This window comes from Vitis riparia, chromosome 3, assembly GCF_004353265.1.
Source record: "Vitis riparia cultivar Riparia Gloire de Montpellier isolate 1030 chromosome 3, EGFV_Vit.rip_1.0, whole genome shotgun sequence".
Taxonomy (NCBI): domain Eukaryota; kingdom Viridiplantae; phylum Streptophyta; class Magnoliopsida; order Vitales; family Vitaceae; genus Vitis; species Vitis riparia.
In genome coordinates this window covers 5,323,363-5,345,766 of record NC_048433.1, presented here as the reverse complement: position 1 = coordinate 5,345,766, position 22,404 = coordinate 5,323,363, and the positions used below count along the sequence as shown (strand labels likewise).

At 36.4% G+C, this 22,404-nt stretch overlaps 2 protein-coding genes across 2 annotated transcripts; both read left to right on the top strand.

The window, feature by feature from the left end:
- The first annotated feature begins 918 nt into the window (after positions 1–918).
- LOC117911323 (putative fucosyltransferase-like protein) lies at positions 919–11,808 on the top strand. The gene is made up of 7 exons (XM_034825644.1): positions 919–1,541; positions 2,749–2,909; positions 3,785–4,026; positions 6,617–6,721; positions 7,278–7,434; positions 7,635–7,862; positions 11,182–11,808. Exons 1-7 carry the CDS (start codon positions 1,176–1,178, stop codon positions 11,435–11,437), a joined length of 1,515 nt encoding a protein of 504 aa, XP_034681535.1. The 5' UTR covers positions 919–1,175; the 3' UTR covers positions 11,438–11,808.
- Positions 11,809–12,702: 894 nt separating this feature from the next.
- On the top strand, positions 12,703–16,339 carry LOC117911472 (ferredoxin--nitrite reductase, chloroplastic). The gene is made up of 4 exons (XM_034825867.1): positions 12,703–13,186; positions 14,350–14,704; positions 14,908–15,196; positions 15,282–16,339. The coding sequence occupies exons 1-4, from the start codon at positions 12,787–12,789 to the stop codon at positions 16,023–16,025; spliced, it is 1,788 nt and encodes a 595-aa protein (XP_034681758.1). The 5' UTR covers positions 12,703–12,786; the 3' UTR covers positions 16,026–16,339.
- The last annotated feature ends 6,065 nt before the right edge of the window (positions 16,340–22,404 follow it).

Below are 22,404 nucleotides of genomic sequence, written 5' to 3'. Positions count from 1 at the left end.
ATATATTTTAGAAGAATTACAAGTAACAGCATAATAAAAATAATGATAATATTAAAGAGTTATTAAAATTATTTTAATTGACATTTTTACATACATTATTCTAAATCGTTTTTAATTTTTATTTTTATAGTATGAAAAGGAAATATTATTTTAATATGATATCATAACCACTCGATCATTGCTTTAATGAATTTATTTTTTCTCAATTATCAAAGTTTTTGCTTCTTAGTCCAAATGATTGAAGAAATATCATGTAAATATTATCTGTTCTAGGTCCAAAGAGCCTTATGACTTTAAAAACAGGTATACATAATTAAAAAAGAATTAATACTAATATAATATAAAAAACTTTTTTTCAAATAGTTTTCGTTGCGTTTCATCCTCATGGTCTTCATTGGATTGATGATCGACATTTGTAATGACTCATACTTAAGAGTATAAATATTATATGCTCTGCATATAAAGGGGCTCATACATTAGGAACTAACTTTTTTTCTATTGGATCACTTGTGGAAATGATAAGAGGATCCACAATGTAGAATATCTCATATCTATTTCATTAAAGGTAAGTATTGTCTATTACCTTTATCTGAAATTCTCTAGCTTAATTTATTAAAAAATATTTATAATTTATTTTTAAAAGGTAAAAAGAAAGAGGGATGGAGAGCAATCAACTGCTTTTAGTTTTGGGATTTGGAACCGTCGAAAGGTAGAATTAGGGCATTTCTTAGGCATTATCACTCACACTCAAATTCGTTCTGTTAAAGCCAAAATTTAAATGGATAAAAATATTGAACGGCTGCGATAATCCCATCATACAAAAATCACCGGCCTCCATCTAAGACTTTTGGCCACTCATACCAAAACTATATACCAGAGGAATGCGAATGGGGTAGAATATTCACATTCAACAAATAAACAAGAGACCCAGTGGCGTCTGAATGGAGAAAGTCTTCCCTGGAGGCCTCTCCATTTTTCTATTCGAAGAAAATCGTGCTATCAGAGAATAAAACCCATTTTCTCTTCTCTATTTTATTTCCTCGGATGTTCATGTCCATCACCAACTCAATTAGATAGAAAATTGCTTATTTATTTATTTATAACTATTTTCTTGAGCGTTCTTGCTCATTCTATCTCAAATTCTCGGGAAAACGCAGAAAAGGGGAAGAAATTTCATGGCTTTGTTGCCCATTCAAAGGTATGTCACAAGAGCAGAGACGACTCAAGAGGGTTCATCGGTTTTGACACCGACCAAGAAGAAATGGTCCAATCTGATGCCTCTGTTCGTAGCCCTAGTTGTTGTTGCGGAGATCGCGTTCTTGGGTCGGCTTGACATAGCGAAGAACGTCGATGTAGTGAATTCGTGGACCGACTCGTTCTATTCACCTCCGGCGTCGAAGGAATTGGCTGTGGGGGGTGATGATTTGGGATTGGATGGGTTGGAATCGGAGAGTTGTGAGGAGTGGTTGGAGAAAGAAGATGCAGTGGTATACTCTAGGGATTTTCGGAAGAACCCCATCTTGGTTTCCGGTGCTGAGCAGGTTTGTGATTGATACCCTGCCTGGTCGCTAAGAAAACTCAGGGATAGTAAGGAAAATGATAATTTGAGTCTTTGTGTTTTATGTTGATATTTTGGGGATTTTTTTTTTCCTCCATTTTTTTCCTTTGGAAATGAAGTGCTCATCTGTTAAACCCAGGTACCAAACAGTGCCTTATTTGTTCCAGGATTTTCTCTAATCTGTTTCTCTTTTCTAGTGTACTTTATGGGATATTCTCATAACTCCCTTTTTTGCTTTTTTGGGTTTGTCCTGTTACGTAGGTTTTGTTTAGTCAAATGGGGAAAATATTATGTTTCAAATTGGAAATTTGAATTAATGGTTCTAAACTCGGCAGTTGTTTGAAGTAGTTATCAATGACATAGGGCAGGGCAGTACAAATTTGAGATTTAATTGGCATTTTATCTTATTGTGGCGAATTCCATCATTGGGAGTTTTGATTGATCAAATCTTACAGTAGTCTTAATGGATGGCAGAGAGATTATTGCTGGACCTACTCCTTTTAATCTGGCAATGTCAAAACTAGAAGTTTAATGGTGCATTTCCATCATCTTGCAAGTTTAGCGGTGCCTTTCATCATTTTGTCATACCATAATCTCTTCAGATTCAGATTTGAATTGTTATCTGAAAGATTGCAACATATTTTAAAATTTAGGCCTCTGATGGTTTACCCTTGGTTGGCTTGAATTTTCTTCCCTTAGAATGGACAAGAAGAAGTGGATGAGAATTGAAAAAACGGGGTGCCTGCCATATTGTTCCATTTATCAAAATAGAATCTGTTTAACAGTGGTTGATATCAATTTTGATATTATTTGGTTTTGGAATTATGCTAAGTGCAGCATGAAAAAGTAGATATGTGCTTCATTGTGCTCAGTTTGTAGATTCAAATGCTTTGAAATATACTATAGAAATGACTGTGGATCTTTCTCCTTTTCTGGGTTTCTAACTCAACTTTCTGTTTGGTTATGATTCTCAATGCTTCTCTATAAAAATGATTCTTAATGTTTCTACATTTCTAATGCCTGTTCTTAATGTTTCTTCAGAAACTTATTATTTTCCCAGTTGTGATGAGTTCTGCATGATCTTTTATTAGACTTAAGTGAGAAGTTTCGAGCTGTAACTAAATGATTCTTTCTGGTTTGGTTAGTATCTTTCATATATTCTGAACTTTCTCATTTGCACTTGTATCCAGGAGTGGAAAACTTGTGCTGTGGGATGTAAGTTTGAATATAATTCCCATGGTAAGCTTGATGCTTCATTTGGTATACCTCAACCAGCTGGAACAGCTAGTGTCATTCGATCAATGGAATCAGCTCAGTACTATTCAGAGAACAAAATCGATCTGGCACGACGGTGGGTAAGCACAATCTGGAATGACCTCATGCATATTCAAACACCCACAACCGTCAAAGCAAAATTTTTCTATCAGTTTGAAGCTTGTCCTGGCTGTTAGATTGCATTTTTCTTTTAAATCTGAAGCTTTGGTTGAAACAGTGGACAAGTTTGAGGCTGAACATATTCATTGTGGACAAACAGTACCTAAATCATGGGTGTAGATAACTTCATCTGGCACTTAAATCGTGTGAACATAATGAAGCCAATTGTGGTTTCTGTAAATTTTATGGATTGTTTGGAAAGAAAGAAACAGTAGGACTTTTGAAAATGTAGAGCATTCGATTCAGGGGTGTAAATCGGTTTTACTTTGTAATCTGTGGGCGTGGACCATGGGGTTTTTTGTTTCTGGTCTCACTTCTATTGTAGATTTTGTTGATTGGTTAGGCCATGGGTAAAGGTTTTTTCCCCCTTTTTTGTATACCTCCTGTATACGTTGGGGTGCTTCCTTGAAGTGCCTCTTTTTATTAATATATCTCTCTTTATTCATAAAAAAAAAAAAAGGATACTTTCCTGTTATTTTCAATGTTTTGTGTAGCTGAAGTTGTTCCCACAACCACCCCTGGCTTTTGGCCCTGCTCGAGTCTTATAGAATCTGGGGGTGGGGGTGAGCTTAACTTATACAAAGAATTCTTGTGGTGCTTAATTTATCCCCAAAAAAATGATTTATCCATAAGTGATTGTCAGCATGTTAGCTGCATTCACTCTGACAACTTAGGTTATCATTTCTGATCCTTTTTCAATCATCATTCCTGCTGTTGGCTTTTGTTACTCTTGAAAAATCAATTTTCAGGCCAAAAATGTCAGTAGAACTGATATTCTGATTGGTGTATTAGGAGGGGATATGATATTATAATGACAACCAGTCTCTCATCTGATGTTCCTGTTGGGTATTTTTCATGGGCTGAGTATGATATTATGGCACCAGTGCAACCAAAAACTGAAAGTGCCATTGCAGCTGCTTTCATTTCCAATTGTGGTGCTCGTAACTTCCGCTTACAAGCTCTTGAAGCACTTGAAAAAGCAAATGTCAAGATAGATTCCTACGGTGGTTGCCATCGGAACCGTGATGGAAGAGGTGAGCAGGTCAAATATATTTTGCCATAGATAATATATTGTAATAAAAAAAGTAAAGAAACATGAGGTGCCAGATACTTATTTTTAGATTTATAGATTCTGAGATTTTAGTAGCTTTTGAAGATTGTATGTTTTTCGTTTATTAGTATTAATTCTTTTGATACGTATTGTATGTTTTTAGTTTATGTGCTGCTTGCTGGTCTTGTTTATGCAATCAAGTTCTTTGCCTTTCATCAAGTGAAGTTCTTGTGGTGATTCTGTTATTCTGAGCTTCTTAGGTGTTTGTTTTCAGCTGATCTTTGTAGCTTTGACCTTGCAGTGGGAAATTCTAGGTGTTTGCACCTGTTTTATTGATGATTCTGTAGAAATGTATAACTAAATATGGTTTCATACACGTGTTTTCTTTGATATGTAGAATAAGGTTTCATACAATTTGCACTGCTTTGAAAATGATTGCTTTCTAGGGCCATGGAGCTCTAACTTTTGATTATGAGAGAATGTATCTCAAGAAGTTCAAGTTAGGAAAATTAGAATCACACATGTTCAAATGACTTATAGTTAGATGGTAACCTCACAAACTTGTTTGCAAGGAGTTAGAGATTATGCCTTCTCAACCTTCAGGGTGCAGTCGCTGTAGAGTTCCTATCAAGAATATTAAGGACCTTGAATGTAAAATTTCCCACTGCCTTGCCAGTATGACCTTGGTTATATCATTTTGGTCCTTTTTAGTCATCTAGATATTACTTGTTAGGCATGCCTTGCAGTATCCTAACCATGGCTTATAAAATGTGAGTAAGATACCGGATGAATTACAGATATATTTTCTTTAGAACTTTTGAAATGTGCAGTGTAGAACATATAGTCAATGGATTATTTGTCAATACCAAATATTATGAATTATTCTGCTATCATTCCTATCATTCTCTCAAGGAATGCCTTCTCAATGAAATATCTTTATGCTGCCTTAGAATTGATGAGTTCACCTTCTTTTCCAGCGGGGGTCATTTGGAACCCTTGGGCAATGGGCTACATCTAAAATAAATTTCTTTGCATGGGAAGCTTGTTAGGAAAAGGTTTTGACTCTTGAGCAGCTACAAAAAAGAAAGGGGATGGGTGTTGGTCAATAGATGTTGTTTATATAAAGTAGAAGAGGAGTTAATAGATCACATTCTTCTTCCTTGTCCCTTGGCAAGGGTTCTTTGGCAGTTGTTGTTTTCTTTGGTTAGTGTTCCTTGGGTTCTGTCAGGCACAACTAGAGAGACTCTGTTAGGGTAGCATGGGTTTTTCGTTCGTGAGAAGTGCAAGAAGGTTTGGACAGTTGCTTCTTTATGCATTTTGTGGACTATTTGGAATGGAGGAAATCAAAGCTTGTTTGAGAAGGAGGAGCAGTCTATCCAAATTCTGAAGAACACTTTCCTTATTAATATTTTTTCGTGGGTAAAGATGCATATAGGTGATGACACTTTGTCTCTAATTGATTTTTTTTTATTGGTTAGGTTGTAGGTAAGAGAGAGCTGTTTTTTGGTTTTATTGTCTTGGTTGTTCCTTGTTTTTTTTTTTGGTTTTTTTTGGCGCCCTTTGTATACTTCCTGTGTACCTTGTTGTGCTCTTTCTTTGGCATGTGTTTATAATATCTCATCATTACTTAGAAAAAAGAAATCATTCTCTCATCATTAGTTTTTTTCTGTTAGAACATTCTCTAATTATTCTGAATTGTTTCTGATGTCATGTATACTGTCGAATATCCTCAATTGAATTTAATGGAGTAACTATTTGAATGAGTGGTTTATACTTCTAGATCAGTTTGGGCCATTAGTTAGGTCTTCATTTCATTTAGGGTGAAACTTACTTCCTTCAGTTCTTACCCTAACATCTATATTGTCAAATATCCTCCATTAGGTTTGATGGGGTTTTACAGTTTATACTTCAGGGTGATAGAGTTTTGGGCCATAATTTGTTCTTTCCTTCTTTTGGTGGAAATGCACCTTTGCATTAAAGAAAATGATAAGAGGATGAAATCTGACTTATTGGTACAAGCCCTTAAGGTCCCTAATTAAACTTTTTCCTGTTTACAAGAAAATTTCCTTCTACACAAGAAAAAACAGAAAAATGAATTCGGTGGAACAAGAATTTACTGGGGTTTACTACATTAAAGGAAAAGATAAAATTTATGTGACCTTGTAGGATTTATCACTAAAAAGAGGCATGTCTCCCTTGCGTGACAAAGGGAAAAGAAGCTAATTAACTATTCTAATGAATCATATGCCTATCAAAAAAACTGTTCAAATGAAATCATATGAAGGATCCAAAGCTTAACGATCGTTCTAAATTAACTGGTTCATTCACATTATCATCATTCATTATTATAATTATTATCATTGATAAGCGTTAATACTGTGAATATATATGCTTTGTTTGGTGCAAGCTATCTTACGAGAATAACCTGTCTTGTAGTGAATAGTTTTTATATTTGATAATGATACCATGTGGTGCCACTTCTCTGATTTTCTTAATGTTTGACACTTTCTATCTTTAGCACTTCTTAGCTAAAATTTGTGTCCAATATTTATGGTTTTCCATTTATTTTGCAGTGGACAAAGTACAAGCACTGAAGCACTACAAATTTAGCCTGGCTTTTGAGAATTCCAATGAGGAGGATTATGTTACTGAAAAATTCTTCCAGTCTCTTGTTGCTGGTACAAAAAATTACTTCTTTTTAGCCTAATATCTTATTCTGGATGATCTGTAGATATGCCATCTGCAATTGCCCATTCTGTGAAATATTTTGTTGTCAAATCTTATTCTTGGTCATTTACTTCAAATTGGGGTAGAGTTGAACTGCATCTCTTCTCACCTCCTCATTTCTGTCTCATTCAGATAATTGTTAAATATTCAAACTTGGTCTTCTCCATTACAGCTAAGAGTCCAGAGATTAAGGGAAATATCATGAAAGGAGTGAAGAACCACTGGTTTGGGAAAATTTTAGGTCTTAAAAGATTCTATTATGAATTATGGTTCGGGAATCACAACCTTTGCTAGTGAAACAAACTTCTATTTCATGAATTTTCTATGATTATGTGGTTAAGTAGGGTGTTTCATAGATCATTCTGAAGTTGTTAGTAATATGATTGAGGTTTTTGCTATAGTAGGGGATAAAATTGGGATAGATCCTTGATGAGAAAACCATAACTTCAAAAAAATTTGAGGAAATTTTTGCATTGCTGACTGTGGAGGTCGAAATCGGAATTGTAGGAAGTGTACCTGTGGTTATTGGTGCTCCGAATATTCAAGACTTTGCCCCTTCTCCTGGTTCTATTTTACATATTAAGGAGCTAAAAGATGCTGAACCGGTTGCAAAGACCATGAAATATCTTGCAGAACACCCTGAGGCATACAACCAATCATTAAGGTAAAATTCAATCTCATCTTAGTGAAAATGACCATTTGAAAATTTTCAATTCAATTTTGGTTGTAGAATTTTTTTACCAAGAAACTTCCTTTGTAATTATTTAATTTTTTTGTTGGGTACATTTTATGAAGTTCTCTTTGTTTTCTGATTTGGTCCTCTCAATGGGTGTTCTGGGTGACAATTGGATGTTCATTGGTCAGGTGGAAGTATGAGGGCCCATCTGATTCTTTCAAGGCCCTTGTAGATATGGCAGCGGTCCATTCTTCTTGCCGTCTTTGCATTCACCTGGCAACAGCAATTAGAGAGAAAGAAGAAAATAGCCCAGGTTTCCAGAAACGCCCTTGCAAGTGCACTAGAGGCTCAGAAACAGTGTATCATTTATACATAAGAGAAAGAGGGAGGTTTGAAATGGAATCCATTTTCTTGAGGTAAACTCATTAGCAGCCATGGCAAACTTTTTCCTTGTTCCTATTTTGTTAACCTAATGTCAACAAAATTGAAGAATTTTCTGGCACATGGTAAAAATGTTTTTAGTTTCTGCTGTTCTCATGGCATGATTATTGAAATTAAAATTATGAAGATATGCATTAGTTTAGCCCCCTCAACTGACATTGTTTTTAGATTTCTATGTATGTGTTCATAATTATATAGCATTTCCAACTTGTTGTTTTTGTCATGTCAAACACCTTTCCTTATCTGAATTGGCATCTTTTCAGTAATGCAGTGGTCTGGCTTCAATGTATGTAGCATCTGTAATTGAAGTTGAAATGTAGGTCATGTTCATAATTGTTCTGCAGCTTGAGAATTGATTGGCACAAGTGACTCATTTTGGTTGGATGCCTCACATTATTAATAGACTATTTGATATTTCTTTTTTTCTTTCTTGAAATTTTAGTGAACATTCAGTGGACTTAGCCATCTTTGGATAATAGAAATAAGATCCTGGTTTTGTGGTCAGGTACTGTCCTTTGCAGACTTGGTTGATGTATTGGGCTTGAATAAGGCATGTTGAGTTTTGTTTATTCATTTTTTATTTTTGTAAGTTGGGTGCTTTTTGTATATTTCCCAATACCTGGACCCCCTTGATGTTAGTAGCCTATTTTTGAAGGATGGTGGGTGGGGTGGGGGAGGTGTGAAAAGGTGTGATTCAACCTTTTTTTATTTTCATTTTTATTTTTATTTTTCTCTAGATTAACAATCAATTTACATGCACTTGAGATTCAAGAGGATTTCTTCATTCTTGAGGGCCTGTTGGGGAGCCTAGGGAGAAGAAAATAAACAGAGAAAAGGGAATCACTCAAGCCTACTACTTTCGTCCCACTAAAAGGCTTCAAGTGGTGATCTATCCAATGAGCCACATCTGCAAGCTCTGGGAAGGGATCATCCTTATCAACCCATCTTACTACTAGGGATCGATTAAGGGCTTCCATTTCAGATAGGTAGTCACCGACTGCCCCTTGAACCCACACATACTCCCCTATCCTATCTGTTTCGTTTGTCTCTTTGTAGACCCCACAAAATCTACCCTGTTAGAGACCAATGGTACTGCCTCCCCTATCAAAGGATCTGGTTTGGAACTGACCGGCCTTGCTGCCGCTCTTGCTTTGCCTTAATCAAAGTCTCTCAAGTCTCTGATTTTTAGAGCTACTGCTTCCCAACGCAGAAGGTCAAGGCCCTTTGGAAGAATTCAAAGTATCTTCTTTCATCCTCTGACATAACAGAGACCAATAAATACCTTTCTGCTTTGTTTTGCTGCATCTCCACTTTGAACCTTCTGCCATTATCTAGCAGGTCACCATGAAAATAGTCTCTTCCCTTACCAATTTGCTGTGGAGGTCCAAGGATTCTAGAGGCCAAGGCGGACCCCTTTTGCTCATTTTTATTCATCTTGATCATCCTTTCCCTATTTCCACCAACCTCTGGTCAAATCTCCCTTTAGCATCCCCAAAGATGAACAGGAAGGATTTCAATTTTTGAGTCCACTGACATGAGCTTGTAAGGAGGACCCATCCCATTTCCATTCATCATTGCACTTGGGATTTGGAACAGTCCCAACAACAGTATACTCATTACTTGATTTAAATTGACAATTTAACCAACTCGCATGCGAAATATTAAAATCAGCACCCTCTTAACCAAATTAAAATCACATTCAGTTAAATCTCATACAATGCTTAAGCTATTCTCATCTCAAATAACTTCCACAACTAATGTGAAGATATAATCAGTAAAACTAAAAGAAATTGAAAGAAATGAGACAAATATCCCAAGACATGTAATGTATGTGGAAAATCTTCAAAGAGATAAAAAACAATGAGTGTTAGGCTATAGAAACAATCCATTATGGAATTGAAATGGTACAAGAGAGATTTACCTAGCGCAAGCCACTTAGTTCTCCCTTGGACCACTTGCCTAAACACTCTTTGCACTGCTCTTCACCAGGCTTTGCACTCTTCAAGGTAGATTAGATTTCCACTTGAACAGTAGCAAAACCAAGAGTTGGATGGTTTGATTTAGAAAAACCGAGGACAATGAAGTTTCACTCAAATTGAGATTTTCCAAGCAAAATCATTTTCTTTCCCTTTCAAGAATTTCCCAATTTAGTGTTTTCCTCTCACAAAAGCATGGATGCTCTGCTAGATTCTTGGAAAAGAGAAGGGGAATGTATATACTTGATTGATTGATTGAGCATTGATTGATTGCTTATTAATGGAACAAATGGGTAGTGATCAAAATTACTTAACACTTGATTGCATTAAAGAAGGCAATTCATTGACCTGCCATTGATATGTGGAGATTGATTGGTCTATGGACCATGAGTTTGTAGTTTTCTTTAACAACTGATTGCCTGTTAGTTTTGGGTGGATTGATCAGTCACCTTCAGAAAATTGAAGAATGCCTACATATAGCCCATTCGATCAAATCCTCTATTCTAAACATGTGCTCAGATATAAATTTTTCTAACGAAAGTACCATCCAAACCACCCAAATCATACTTACCTTCACCAACCGCTCCAAAATACACTATGACAACGACTCCAATGAAGCTTTGAAGGGCAAGGGTTCTGGAGAGGATCAGTACACCTGAGCTAGTAATGCAACAGGGTTTTGAGCTGGAATTGCTTAGACAACATGACACTAACACTATTAACCGGAACACTTGCTTAAAGTTAGTTTATTAAGGGACTGGAGGCCACACTAGAACAAAGCCATTCAACTTGACAATGGGCTACTTTTATTGAAACTTTTCATAACATTCCAAGCCTTTTGTTTTTCTTTCATTTACTATTACTATCATATTTGCGAAGTGGGTTCTGTATTGGTCTGGTTAGAATGGGCATTTACATGCATCCGGAAAATGGCAACATTAAGAACCACTTGAGGTTGAGTTTTACTGGAGGGCCAAAAGGGGTAGGTACCCTTGTCCCAGGGGATCTAAAAGTAGATTGGATGTGATGGACCATTTTCTCTAAAGATTAAAATGTAATGCTTTCTTTCCTGAATCTGTTGCAAGTAAAAAAAAATCAGCATAATATTTTAGCACACTTTACTCTCAAATTTCTGTTGCTGTTTCTGTTGATGACTCCTTTTTTCTCTTGCCACGACTCCTTTCTGGAAGTATGGATTTTGTATGTGGGAATGCAATGTAAAACAATATTTGATTTTGTCTTTTGAGTGATATTCAAGTGCTCCCTAGTTTTTTCTCTTTAGTTTTTAGGGATTCTCATTCTTTACTTTTGTGGCCAGGTCTGGGAATTTGACTCTGGAGGCCCTGCAATCTGCGATTCTCAAGAAGTTCAAGTCTCTAAATCATGTACCCATTTGGAAAGAAGAAAGACCAGAAAGCATAAGAGGAGATAATGAACTTAAAGTATACAGAATATATCCTGTTGGGTTGACACAGAGGCAAGCTTTGTATACATTCAAATTTGAAGGGGATGCTGATCTTAGAAGTCATGTTGAAAGCAACCCATGTGCGAAGTTTGAAGTCATATTTGTCTAGATTCCAGAAGCTGTTCTCTCAGTTAAAGCAAGATCCAATCTCAGCAATTACACCAAAAATTTTACAGGGTCAAGATTTTGCAGTTGAGCAGATTGCTTTCTCTTCTGGATCATCCTCATCCTGGCGTCCAATACTTGTTGCATGATTTATTAACCGAGGAATGAACCGTTTAGATTGTGAAGGAGAAAATGATTAAATTTTTTTATGACTGGCTGAGGATGCAGCCCATCCGGGATCCTTGAGGACTTTAAAGAACTTGAGAGCTCAAACTTGCATCCTGAGACCAAAAAATACATGGAAATAATTTAAATTTGTGTCTTTTGTATCAGAGTGGTTAGTTTGAAGATGATCACATAATTTTCTGTTCTCCTTGTGGGTGCATTTGATTCATTAGATGTCTCTTTAATGCAGCAACAGCAAATCAAACTAGTAGGAATCTTACTGGGCATGATTTCTACCAGATGGGTAGAATGAATACAGATCCAATTCTTTCTTCTTAACATCAGACATATTGAACATGAAATAGGAGATTGAGAGAGAGAGAGAGAGAGAGAGATGGTGATGAAGAAGATGGCAAGAGACGAAGTAACACGTCTGTTTTATTTCTGTCCATCTTAGTTGGTGATGCTTTCCTTTTGAAGTCTCTGTTTTAATATACCCTCTAGTAGTTGAAGTAGGCCCATACAAATGCCCCTTAAAACCCATTGGCTGAAGCTGCAGTGAAACCTCTGGCGCCAGATGTTCCTTGAGGGTGTGGTGGCGGCACGCTGTCTGTAGCTCCAGCCTCCACCCCGTTTTGTCTCTTCGCCACTTTGGGCAGCCACTGCCTGTCACTTCTATCCTATTTCACCTCCCCCAGAAGAGGACATTCTTTGGACTTTATACACTTTTTATTTCTTTTTCCAATGGGAAAGGGATTGAGTTCGATTCACAGGAGATTGTAGATTAAAGTTCCAACATATTAAAAAAAAAAATTAAAAACTTACATGTAAAAAATAATTTCAATAATTCAAACAATCAAAGAAAATAATTGAACGGAAAAGGTTTTCTTTTTAGAAAAAATAAAATAAAATTAGACGATAAAAGAAAGGGCCCTAAAATTGAGCGACGCGCGAAAGTCGTGCCAGGATGGCACATGGGACGCTGCGGAAACAGAAGTTAAAAGGGGCAAAAAAGAGGCATTTTAGTAAAATCAGAAAAAAAAAAAACGGTAGTCTCTTGATAAGAGTCCTACAGGCAAAACGACCTTTAGCCTCAGCCAAGAGTCTCTTCTTGCTCTCTCCTCCATCTACAAAAATGGACTCCTACCCCCATCCACCGCTACAATCACCCTCCTTCACATCGTCGCCATGGCTTCTATCTCTGTTCCTTTCCTCTCTCAGGCACCCACCCACCTTTCAAACTCCACTTCTCTCCGTCTCAAAACCAGGATCTCTGCCACCCCGACTCCGACTCCAACTCCAACCACGGTTGCGCCGTCGTCCACGGCGGCAGTGGACGCCTCCAGGATGGAGCCCAGGGTGGAGGAGAGAGGGGGTTACTGGGTTTTGAAGGAGAAGTTCAGGGAAGGTATAAATCCGCAGGAGAAGGTGAAGATTGAGAAGGATCCTATGAAGCTCTTCATAGAAGATGGGTTCAATGAGCTGGCCAGCATGTCTTTTGAAGAAATTGAAAAGTCTAAGCATACTAAGGATGATATTGATGTGAGGCTCAAGTGGCTTGGACTGTTTCATAGGAGGAAGCATCAATGTAAGTTAATCTTCAACTCATTCTTCTTTGTTCTTTGTTGAATGCTCTTTTAGTTTTGGCTTTGATTTTGTTGAAAATGTGGCGACAAGTTTTTTAGATTTTGCTTCTGTAATTTGTTTGGTTTCTAAGAAAATGCAGGGGAACAAAAGGACATTTAAAATTTGGTATTGTTGATTTGTTGCCTTTCAGTACTCTTTATTTATTTTTTATCTGCCCTCTGCTTGGATGCTGAGAAAAAAAAAGGAAATGAAAGGAACTCACCAAACGAAAGTAGCTCTATTAGGTTCGGCTGATTGGATATTTTTTTTCTTTGATCCTTAATGTCGATTTAAAAATCAAATTCAGCCAAAAAAATAAAAAATGAATTATAGTTTGGTGATGGATTGATGATTTTATCAGTAGGTTAAAAATTTGGCTAAATTTCATAATCTTGTATTGCTTTTGGTTTTCCATGTTTCTTCAAGCAAATACTTTGCTAAGAATGTTTGTATTACTTAGGCTATGTTTAGCTTCTGAAAGTTTGAGGAAAGAAAATGAAGAGGAAAATTTATAAAAAAAAATGTTCTTGTGTGAAAATGGGCATTCCCCAAATTTTTCTCACCTTTATTTAAGAAAAATGGAAAGAAAATCTTTTAGCATTTTCATTCCTTACCTTTTTCTATGCCATCCAAACATTGGAAAATCATTGTTCTTATCATTTTTTTCGCTCTCATAGAATTTTCTCTGATGTTCTGTTTGGCTTCTGTGAAAATGCTGGAAGAGACTTGGACAATTTAAGTTCAAATATCTGTCTTTGTTGAATATTTTTTCCCCGAAAGAAAGCATTTGCCTCAACTAAGTCGGTTACTAGCATTCCCTCTCTTGAAGGGAGATTTGTTTTCAGACACCAAAACCAAGATGTCTCTATACATCAAAATTGAAATTTCTCTTATTTCATGGCAACCAACTGGGGACTATGAATGGAAAGAAAAGAAAACATGCAATTTTAACCCCATCCCCTTATGAAATTCAAAGTTCTCATTTCTTCCTTATGTTTTTCTCTGAAACAAACAGAGCATAACTATTATAATCAACCATTTGCATTCCCATCATTCAGTAAGAAAAGCCTCCACAGACCCCTCATTTGTTCTATGCTGAAATTTTCCTTGAATGGTGTTGATTAGATGGTAGATTTATGATGAGATTGAAGCTGCCAAATGGGGTGACATCAAGTGCACAATCTCATTACCTGGCCAGTGCAATAAGGCAATACGGGAAGGAGGGATGTGCTGATGTGACTACGCGGCAAAACTGGCAAATTCGAGGTGTGGTACTGCCTGATGTGCCTGAAATACTAAAGGGTCTTTCAGAGGTTGGTTTGACGAGCCTGCAGAGTGGCATGGACAATGTGAGGAATCCTGTTGGAAATCCTCTTGCAGGCATTGACCCTCATGAGATTGTTGATACACGACCTTACACCAACTTGTTATCCCAATTCATTACTGCTAATGCTCGTGGGAATACAGCCTTCACTAACTTGTAAGTTCCTTTCGGCTTCTTTCTTGAGGAAACACATTAGTTTGTGGTTTATATGATTCTCATTGGAAGCCTGCATATTAGGAATTTATTCAAGTGGTTGCAAACTAGGTTGGATTGAGAGGATGAAGAACAGTGAATGAACAATATATATATATATGAAATAATAGTTCTTGAATGCTTAACGTATAATTTTGTCTGAACAGGCCGAGGAAGTGGAATGTGTGTGTTGTAGGCTCCCATGATCTCTATGAGCATCCCCACATCAATGATCTGGCGTACATGCCTGCCACAAAGAAAGGAAGATTTGGATTCAATCTGCTAGTAGGCGGGTTCTTTAGTCCCAAACGTTGTGCTGATGCTATTCCTCTCGATGCCTGGGTCCCTGCCGACGATGTCGTCCCAGTTTGTCAAGCAGTACTAGAGGCTTACAGGGATCTTGGTACCAGAGGAAACCGCCAAAAGACAAGAATGATGTGGTTAATTGATGAGCTGGTGAGTAGCGGTTTTAATTCATCAGACGCCACACCAACTATGACATTTGGGAGCAAATCTAATTAATTTTTTCTACTGAATGCAGGGCATAGACCAGTTCCGGGCAGAGGTGGTGAAAAGAATGCCCCAACAAGAGCTGGAAAGATCATCTTCTGAAGACCTGGTTCAGAAGCAATGGGAGAGGAGAGATTACCTTGGTGTCCATCCCCAGAAACAGGAAGGCTTTAGCTTTGTGGGTATTCACATTCCAGTGGGTCGAGTCCAGGCAGATGACATGGACGAGCTAGCTCGATTGGCAGACGAATATGGCTCAGGCGAGCTCCGGCTCACTGTAGAGCAGAACATCATAATTCCCAATGTGGAGAACTCAAGACTTGAAGCCTTGCTCAAAGAGCCTCTCTTGAGAGACAGATTCTCTCCGGAGCCTCCTATTCTCATGAAAGGCTTGGTGGCCTGCACCGGCAATCAGTTTTGTGGACAGGCCATTATCGAGACCAAGGCCAGAGCATTGAAGGTGACGGAGGAGGTGGGGCGGCTGGTTTCAGTGACCCAGCCAGTGAGGATGCACTGGACCGGCTGCCCAAACTCCTGCGGCCAGGTGCAGGTGGCGGATATCGGATTCATGGGGTGCATGACAAGGGACGAGAATGGGAAGGCTTGTGAAGGGGCAGATGTATTCTTAGGAGGTAGAATTGGAAGCGACTGTCATTTGGGAGAGGTTTATAAGAAGCGTGTTCCTTGCAAAGACTTGGTGCCCTTGGTTGCTGAAATTTTGGTAAATCACTTTGGAGGAGTCCTCAGGGAGAGGGAAGAAGAAGCTGAAGACTGATGAGTGAAAGGAATCGCTTGGAGAAGACAAATAAAGAACTGAAAGGGGGCCTTAGTGGATTAACTTCGAAGGATTTTGAATTCTTCAACCCAGTTTCTGACCTGTTTGGTTTTTCATAGGTTTAATACAACCCCAAAGAACAAAAAAAAGGGGAAAGTGGGGAAGCCCTGTTTGTGCTGATGTATCAAAATAAGAGGAGGAATTACCACCATCAATGCTGAACATTGTGTTTTTATGGCATTTTAAATCTTTGTAATGGAGATTTTGCTCATTCTAAAAGTAATCTATTTTTATTTGTGAGATTGAAATTAAAATCATAGTGGTAGCATAGAATGAGATTGAAATTTTTATTCCTATTCAAGGTTAATATGTGTTTTAACGCATGTCCAATTGTATGGATATTGTTCACTTTGGGTTTAAAGGGGCCCTCGAGTTCAATAAGCCCATATTTATGTGGTATCAGAAACTTTCACCGATAAAATTTACATAATTGGGTGCGGGTTGTTACATGTGCAGCCAATCAAATGCGGGAATAAACTAGTAATGAATTTCCATTCATGTGAAGCAGACACTCCCTTAGAGCAGAAGAGTCTTCAGATCATGTTCATGGCAGAGGGAAGTAGTTCAAAGCTCCTGCAGCCCAAGCGTTTGCCTTTGGGCTGACTTCAGTCTATACACAAAATGCAGGTCCACGGTCCACTTCCAAGCTTCCAGATGTCAAGCCCATGACCCAACTTCACTCAACCCAAAGCCCATTTACTTGACTTGGAGTTTCAGACTACCCTTCGCGCTTCTCTTCGTAACAAAAATGAGGTTAATGAGTCTCTGGGCTTGCCCAAGTGCCTAATGTCACAGCTGGAAAGGCTGAGTTAGAAACATCAAGCGAGTTGAGTGTCGCACGTGAGATTAGACACCATAAAAGCATAACCGACTAATTATTAAGAATTAAGTATACAATCTATCAATAATTACTTCACCAAATCTCACATATGCAACTTACAATATTACCATGCTCCTTAATTGACTCTTTAATATTTTAAGAGAATTCCCTCACAAGCCCAAAAAATAAATCAAATAATTTTAAAAGTTTATATATACAAGTGAAACCCTAAATGGACTTGGGCTAGATTCCAAAATCTTAAGTTTCCAACGGCTTTAAAACGTGTCTATAGGGTTATATAGTATTAGAAACTTTCCCCCTTATCCGATGTAGAATGTCCCAACGTTGTGTTCCATGGGATTGGACCCAAAGGGGACCTCACGACTTTAAAACGTGTCTATAAGGTTACGAGGAGTCCATACTTATATAACGTTAGGAACTTTCACCCTTATCCGATGCGGGATGTCATAGAATCTATTAAAAATAATATATAAAATTTAGAAATTTTGCAAACAGTGGAATTAGGCCGATCAAACCTAGAACCTTTGTGAGCTATTAAGAGTCAGTTTGGTAGTGATTTTAGAAAACACTTTTAATATTTTTAACACTTAAAATTTTTTTATCATTTAAGTGTTAGAAATGTTAAAAACGTTTTCTAAAATTACTCAGTTTGATAGTGATTTTAGAAAACACTTTTAATATTTTTAACACTTAATTTTTTTTATCATTTAAGTGTTAAAAATATTAAAAACGTTTTCTAAAATTACTCCAAAACACACTCTAAGTGTAGTCAAACACCTCTTATCAATGCTTGAGTGCTCTAGGTGTTTGAGCGGCTAATATAAGCGCTTAATCATAAAAGTAATTTTAAATTTTTTTTAATTTAAACACTCAATTTTAATTCCTTAAAATCTATTTTATGTCATTTTCAAAAGTTATTGTCTTGGACTATAACTTATCATAACTATCTATACTATCTTGATTGATTATGCAGCAACCTTGAGCCTAAAAATTGAGTTCTTAAATGAAATTTGTTTTTAAAAATAAAATAAGATTATTTTAAAGAATTATTCTAAAATAAATTATTTTTTAAAAAATGTTGCCAAAGCTACAAGGTGAGGAGTGGGGACTGCCCCCACAACAATGCGGCGACATGGACAATGGTGCTCGGGGGGTTCCATTTTCAACCCAAAAATCCAGCAACTTGCATGAGTAGTTAAATCAGGAGTTAACAAAATAGTCGTCCCAGATAAATGAGATCGTGACATGACTCCAAAAAATCAAGCAAATGCCTGCAACCGGATATTAATTTGTACATACACACCATGGCCCTCTTTACATGGAAACCACACATTCCTTCTTGCATTTCTTCATACTTACCTTACTGTTTTGAAGGCTAAGGAAGACAGCATATTAACCATAGACAACGACATGAAATTGAATGGAAACCAAGACTACCCTACTGGCTCCTCAAATGCCTTATAAACATTATTCTCTTCCTATTCATTTTTCTAGTCTTAGATATGGTTGATTGGTTGACTAATCGATTGAATCAACTACTAGCCGTTGGGTGACAGAAGGTCCAGAAAGTGACTGTTGGGTCAAATAGGTGAAGAGTTTGATAATTTGATAATGGAAATGATTGTAATTTACTATTTCTTTTCATAAATTTATACAAGAAAGAAATAATAAATGTTCTAAAATTAAGAAAAATAAATATTATTTTCTAAATTAAGAGAATCAAATATTATTAATATTTAATTATTCTTGATTTATAGAAATATTGATTGAAGAGAATTTTCATTGCTATGTATGTGCATCATCTGCTTCCATTTTATGTCTTATGTCTTATCATTTTGTGTCCTTTTTTGTCTTCTTACTCTTTATCCTCTTTTATCCTATTTGATTTTATTTTTCTTCACATATCCCCTTAAGTTGTAATGAGAATGAATATGAGTGTCTAGCTTGTCTCGAAACTTAATTGTAACATGAAAGAAAGGTAAAACATCTTCCCCTCAAACTAAATTTTTTTGCCTCTTTTAACCATTTTGACATGGCCTATATTGTCCAAATAAAAACTTATGCATGCTCTAAGAGCGTTTTCTCTTATTCTTTTTGGTGATGACTAATTGTTTATGTCCTTGAAAAATTACTATGATTTGGCTAAAGGAATGATAAGGTGATTTAGTAAGCATACTAAGTATATATATATAAAAATATTCATACCTTTATCTTAAGCTATGTGCGAATGGACAAACTTTGTCTTCATCTATAATATACTTTTGATTGCGGTGAAATTATCACATATATACCATATATATCATGTTAATACTTAAGATCATACTAAAAACGTCTTCTTTCATAGTTCCATGAACTCATAAAATGATAAATTTGTCACTGTTAATCAATAGTTGGTGTTATAGGATAAGATTTTTTTTCCCTCGTCATCCTTAATTTCTTCAAGTTTTTCTCCACCTAAAAGATGTTGGAGAACACTAGTATCGTAAACGAATAGAATAATTTGATTTCACATTGATGTCATAAACGAATGAATGATTTGATTTCACCATAATAGGAAAAATATGATTTCTAGTTTGATTATGATCAAACTAAAAAGAATACTAATGGAAGGTTAGACTCGAGGTTGAGCCTACACCTCTAGCTTTAATACCATGAAGAGTTTGATAATTTGACAATTGATATGATTGTGTTATATTATTTCTTTAAAAAAATTTATATAAGAATATATTGTGAATAAATTTTATTTCCTAAATTATGAGAATTAAATATTATTAATATTTTATTGGTCTTTATTCATAGAAATATTGATTGAAATAGATTCTTATTATTACTTTATGCGTCTTTATTTTTTTATATTTTATGTATTGCCTTTTTCCATTCAGTGTCTTGTGTCCTCTTTTATTCTTCCCTTGACAATAAGTTCAACCGATTAATCATTAATTCGATTAGCCCTCGATCAATTGAGTGAACACTAAGTAGATGAGTTGGTTAAACAATATTGAGTAGGTAAATAATAACCAGCGGTTGAATCAAATGAATAATAATTGAGTGAATGTTAACCTATTGAGTCCCTTTGCTCATATCTTGGTCAAATATATACAAATTTTAGAAAATTGGTGCACAAAACAAAATTTGATGAATGAAGCAACCTATCATATATACTTCTACTTCATCGTCCATTTTTGTAGTGGCAAAGGAGAGACGAACACCCCCCCACCCCCCCAGCCCCCCCTTGTCCCCTTGTATCATTATGTATTTGTCATATCAAATCCTCCTCAAGGATTTAATTAGGGGTTGTTTGGCAATACTCTGAAAAATGGTTTTCTAGATGTGTAAGGGATTACCTCCATGCACAGTTGACTTGCCCCATGAAGATCATCAGGGGTGGGCAATCCTTATCGGGATGATGATATGAGCATATTGGGGAATAGACAAAGGTCTGTCTGCGGCAGATAAATATCAAAGCCTTCAACCTCCATTGTAGACCATAGAAAAGATAGAGATAAAACTCAAGTGCCTGTCTCAGAACTGATGAGGAAGATCTCAAGATGTATACTCAACAGGGTTGGATACGATATATCTTGGTGAAGATTCCAAAGACAAAGCACTAGATGTCCATTTCTTCTCTGTTTTCTTGGTTTCATGATTTTTTCACAACCCAAAATAAGAAGTGTAAAATATGCCAATTTGAGTGAACTCGTGGGAAAATAAAATGGAAGAATAAAGTTCAATCTTTGTACGGGGTCCATTGATGAGAAAGTGGAGTGTGTATCATGGGAAGATCTAGGTCGAAATCTGGATGATACTGTACGCCCCACGTGCCAAAATTCCATCAAATAAAGTGTGCCTTTTTTTGGAGATACCCCGCCCAAGATGATATCCATTACCCAACATGGGGGTCTCATCCTCTACACGCATTTTAATGTCATTGGCTCCTCTCTCTCAATTGGACATTAGGATCATATTACCTTTTTTTTTTTTATCGTAAGATTTCAATGGCTATTTGAGCACCAAAATCATAAAAATTTTGAAAAATACTTTCAATTGTAGTTTCTATCATAAATAATTGTTATAATTATGTGTCACGATTGATTCTTTCTTATGTAGATATTGTTTGTTTTTTATCTAATGAGCTTTCAAAATTTTAAAACACGTTTATATCATTAAAAAAAAACTCATGCGATACTAAAAGTTTTTTCCTATATATCTTACGTAAGATACCATGATCAATATGATTATGATGACTTTGATGTCTTCTCATGCATATGTTATTCGTTCTCGACCGTACTCCCCGATTTCACAAAGGGTTTAATTTTTCATCGATTCAAAAACTTTGGTTTAGTAGAAAAACTAAATTTGGTTTCGGATATGTATATTTTTTTCCAACTTTGGGGGTACAATATGAATGAATGGTAGCGACATAGACAATCAAAGAAAAAGGATGCCATGGTGGGAGGGAAGGCATCCACCTCACGACCCTACCCTATCTAAATGAGTGGAATAATTAGGGGTGGAAGAGGGTGTTGAGTGGATGGCACTCCGCCGTATGTTCCAAAAACGGTACTAAAGGAGGGGAGAGCGGGGAGTAGGGCATCAGCTTTATATCTCTTGGTTCGGCTAATTTAGGTAGATATGGGGCATCATTCTGGGTATTTGGAAGGCACTTGCTTCTGTTTGTTTCCTGGGATAACTCCAGATCTTGGGGATCTTCATTCCTCACCCTTTTGCTCAACACTTGGGCCTCCTTCAAGCATCCAACTCACATGGCTCCCCACTAATACTCATTTTCAGTTGACTTATCCAGTCAAATCATTTTATATGTACTTCCTTCACTTACTACTAACATATTATTTTTTTCTCACGCTTGCACCCTCTTTGCCTTCATTCACCTTATTTGGCTATGTTTGGGAGAACAATTTTTTGTGTTCGAGAGAAAAAAAAAATTATTAAGTATTCCTAAAATATATTTTTGATAATTATTCTATTTTCTAGCAATATATTAGAATTTGATGATCCAAATTTTATTTGATTCGACTTGAAAAATTTGTAATACGAAACTAAAATTATGAAATTTTTTAAAGAGTTTGTAGTTGTCGCAGAAGATTGGGCCGATACTTACTCTATTCATTATTTACATATATATATTTGTCGTGTTTTGTTTTTTATTGTCTGTTGTGACAATTAATTTAGAATATATTAACATAAATAAGGTTTTTGAAAATACAATAAAAAATATGAGTCACGGAGAGAAAGTGATAACTATGGGTAGTGATAACTATGGGTAGAGAACCACGGGTAGAGAATAAAAAATTGGAAGTCACCCTCTTGTAAGCATGACCAATTTCTTTATCCACTATATATATATACTAATGTTGTGAGAGAGATTGATGGTCTTGCTTCCGATTCCATCGCTTTGCCACGTGTACTATTTGTACACAAGAGGTGTCAAATTTGTGCTTCTTCTACCACAACATCAAG

Bases quoted from the DNA above. Each gene is read 5' to 3' on its own strand.
- LOC117911323 (XM_034825644.1), top strand. From the start codon at position 1,176: ATGGCTTTGTTGCCCATTCAAAGGTATGTCACAAGAGCAGAGACGACT. The intron at 2,910-3,784 runs GTGGGTAAGCAC...TTGGTGTATTAG, and splicing joins AAAATCGATCTGGCACGACG to GAGGGGATATGATATTATAA. The intron at 6,722-7,277 runs GTACAAAAAATT...TCGGAATTGTAG, and splicing joins CTTCCAGTCTCTTGTTGCTG to GAAGTGTACCTGTGGTTATT.
- LOC117911472 (XM_034825867.1), top strand. From the start codon at position 12,787: ATGGCTTCTATCTCTGTTCCTTTCCTCTCTCAGGCACCCACCCACCTT. The intron at 13,187-14,349 runs GTAAGTTAATCT...GGTGTTGATTAG, and splicing joins TCATAGGAGGAAGCATCAAT to ATGGTAGATTTATGATGAGA. The intron at 15,197-15,281 runs GTGAGTAGCGGT...TACTGAATGCAG, and splicing joins TGTGGTTAATTGATGAGCTG to GGCATAGACCAGTTCCGGGC.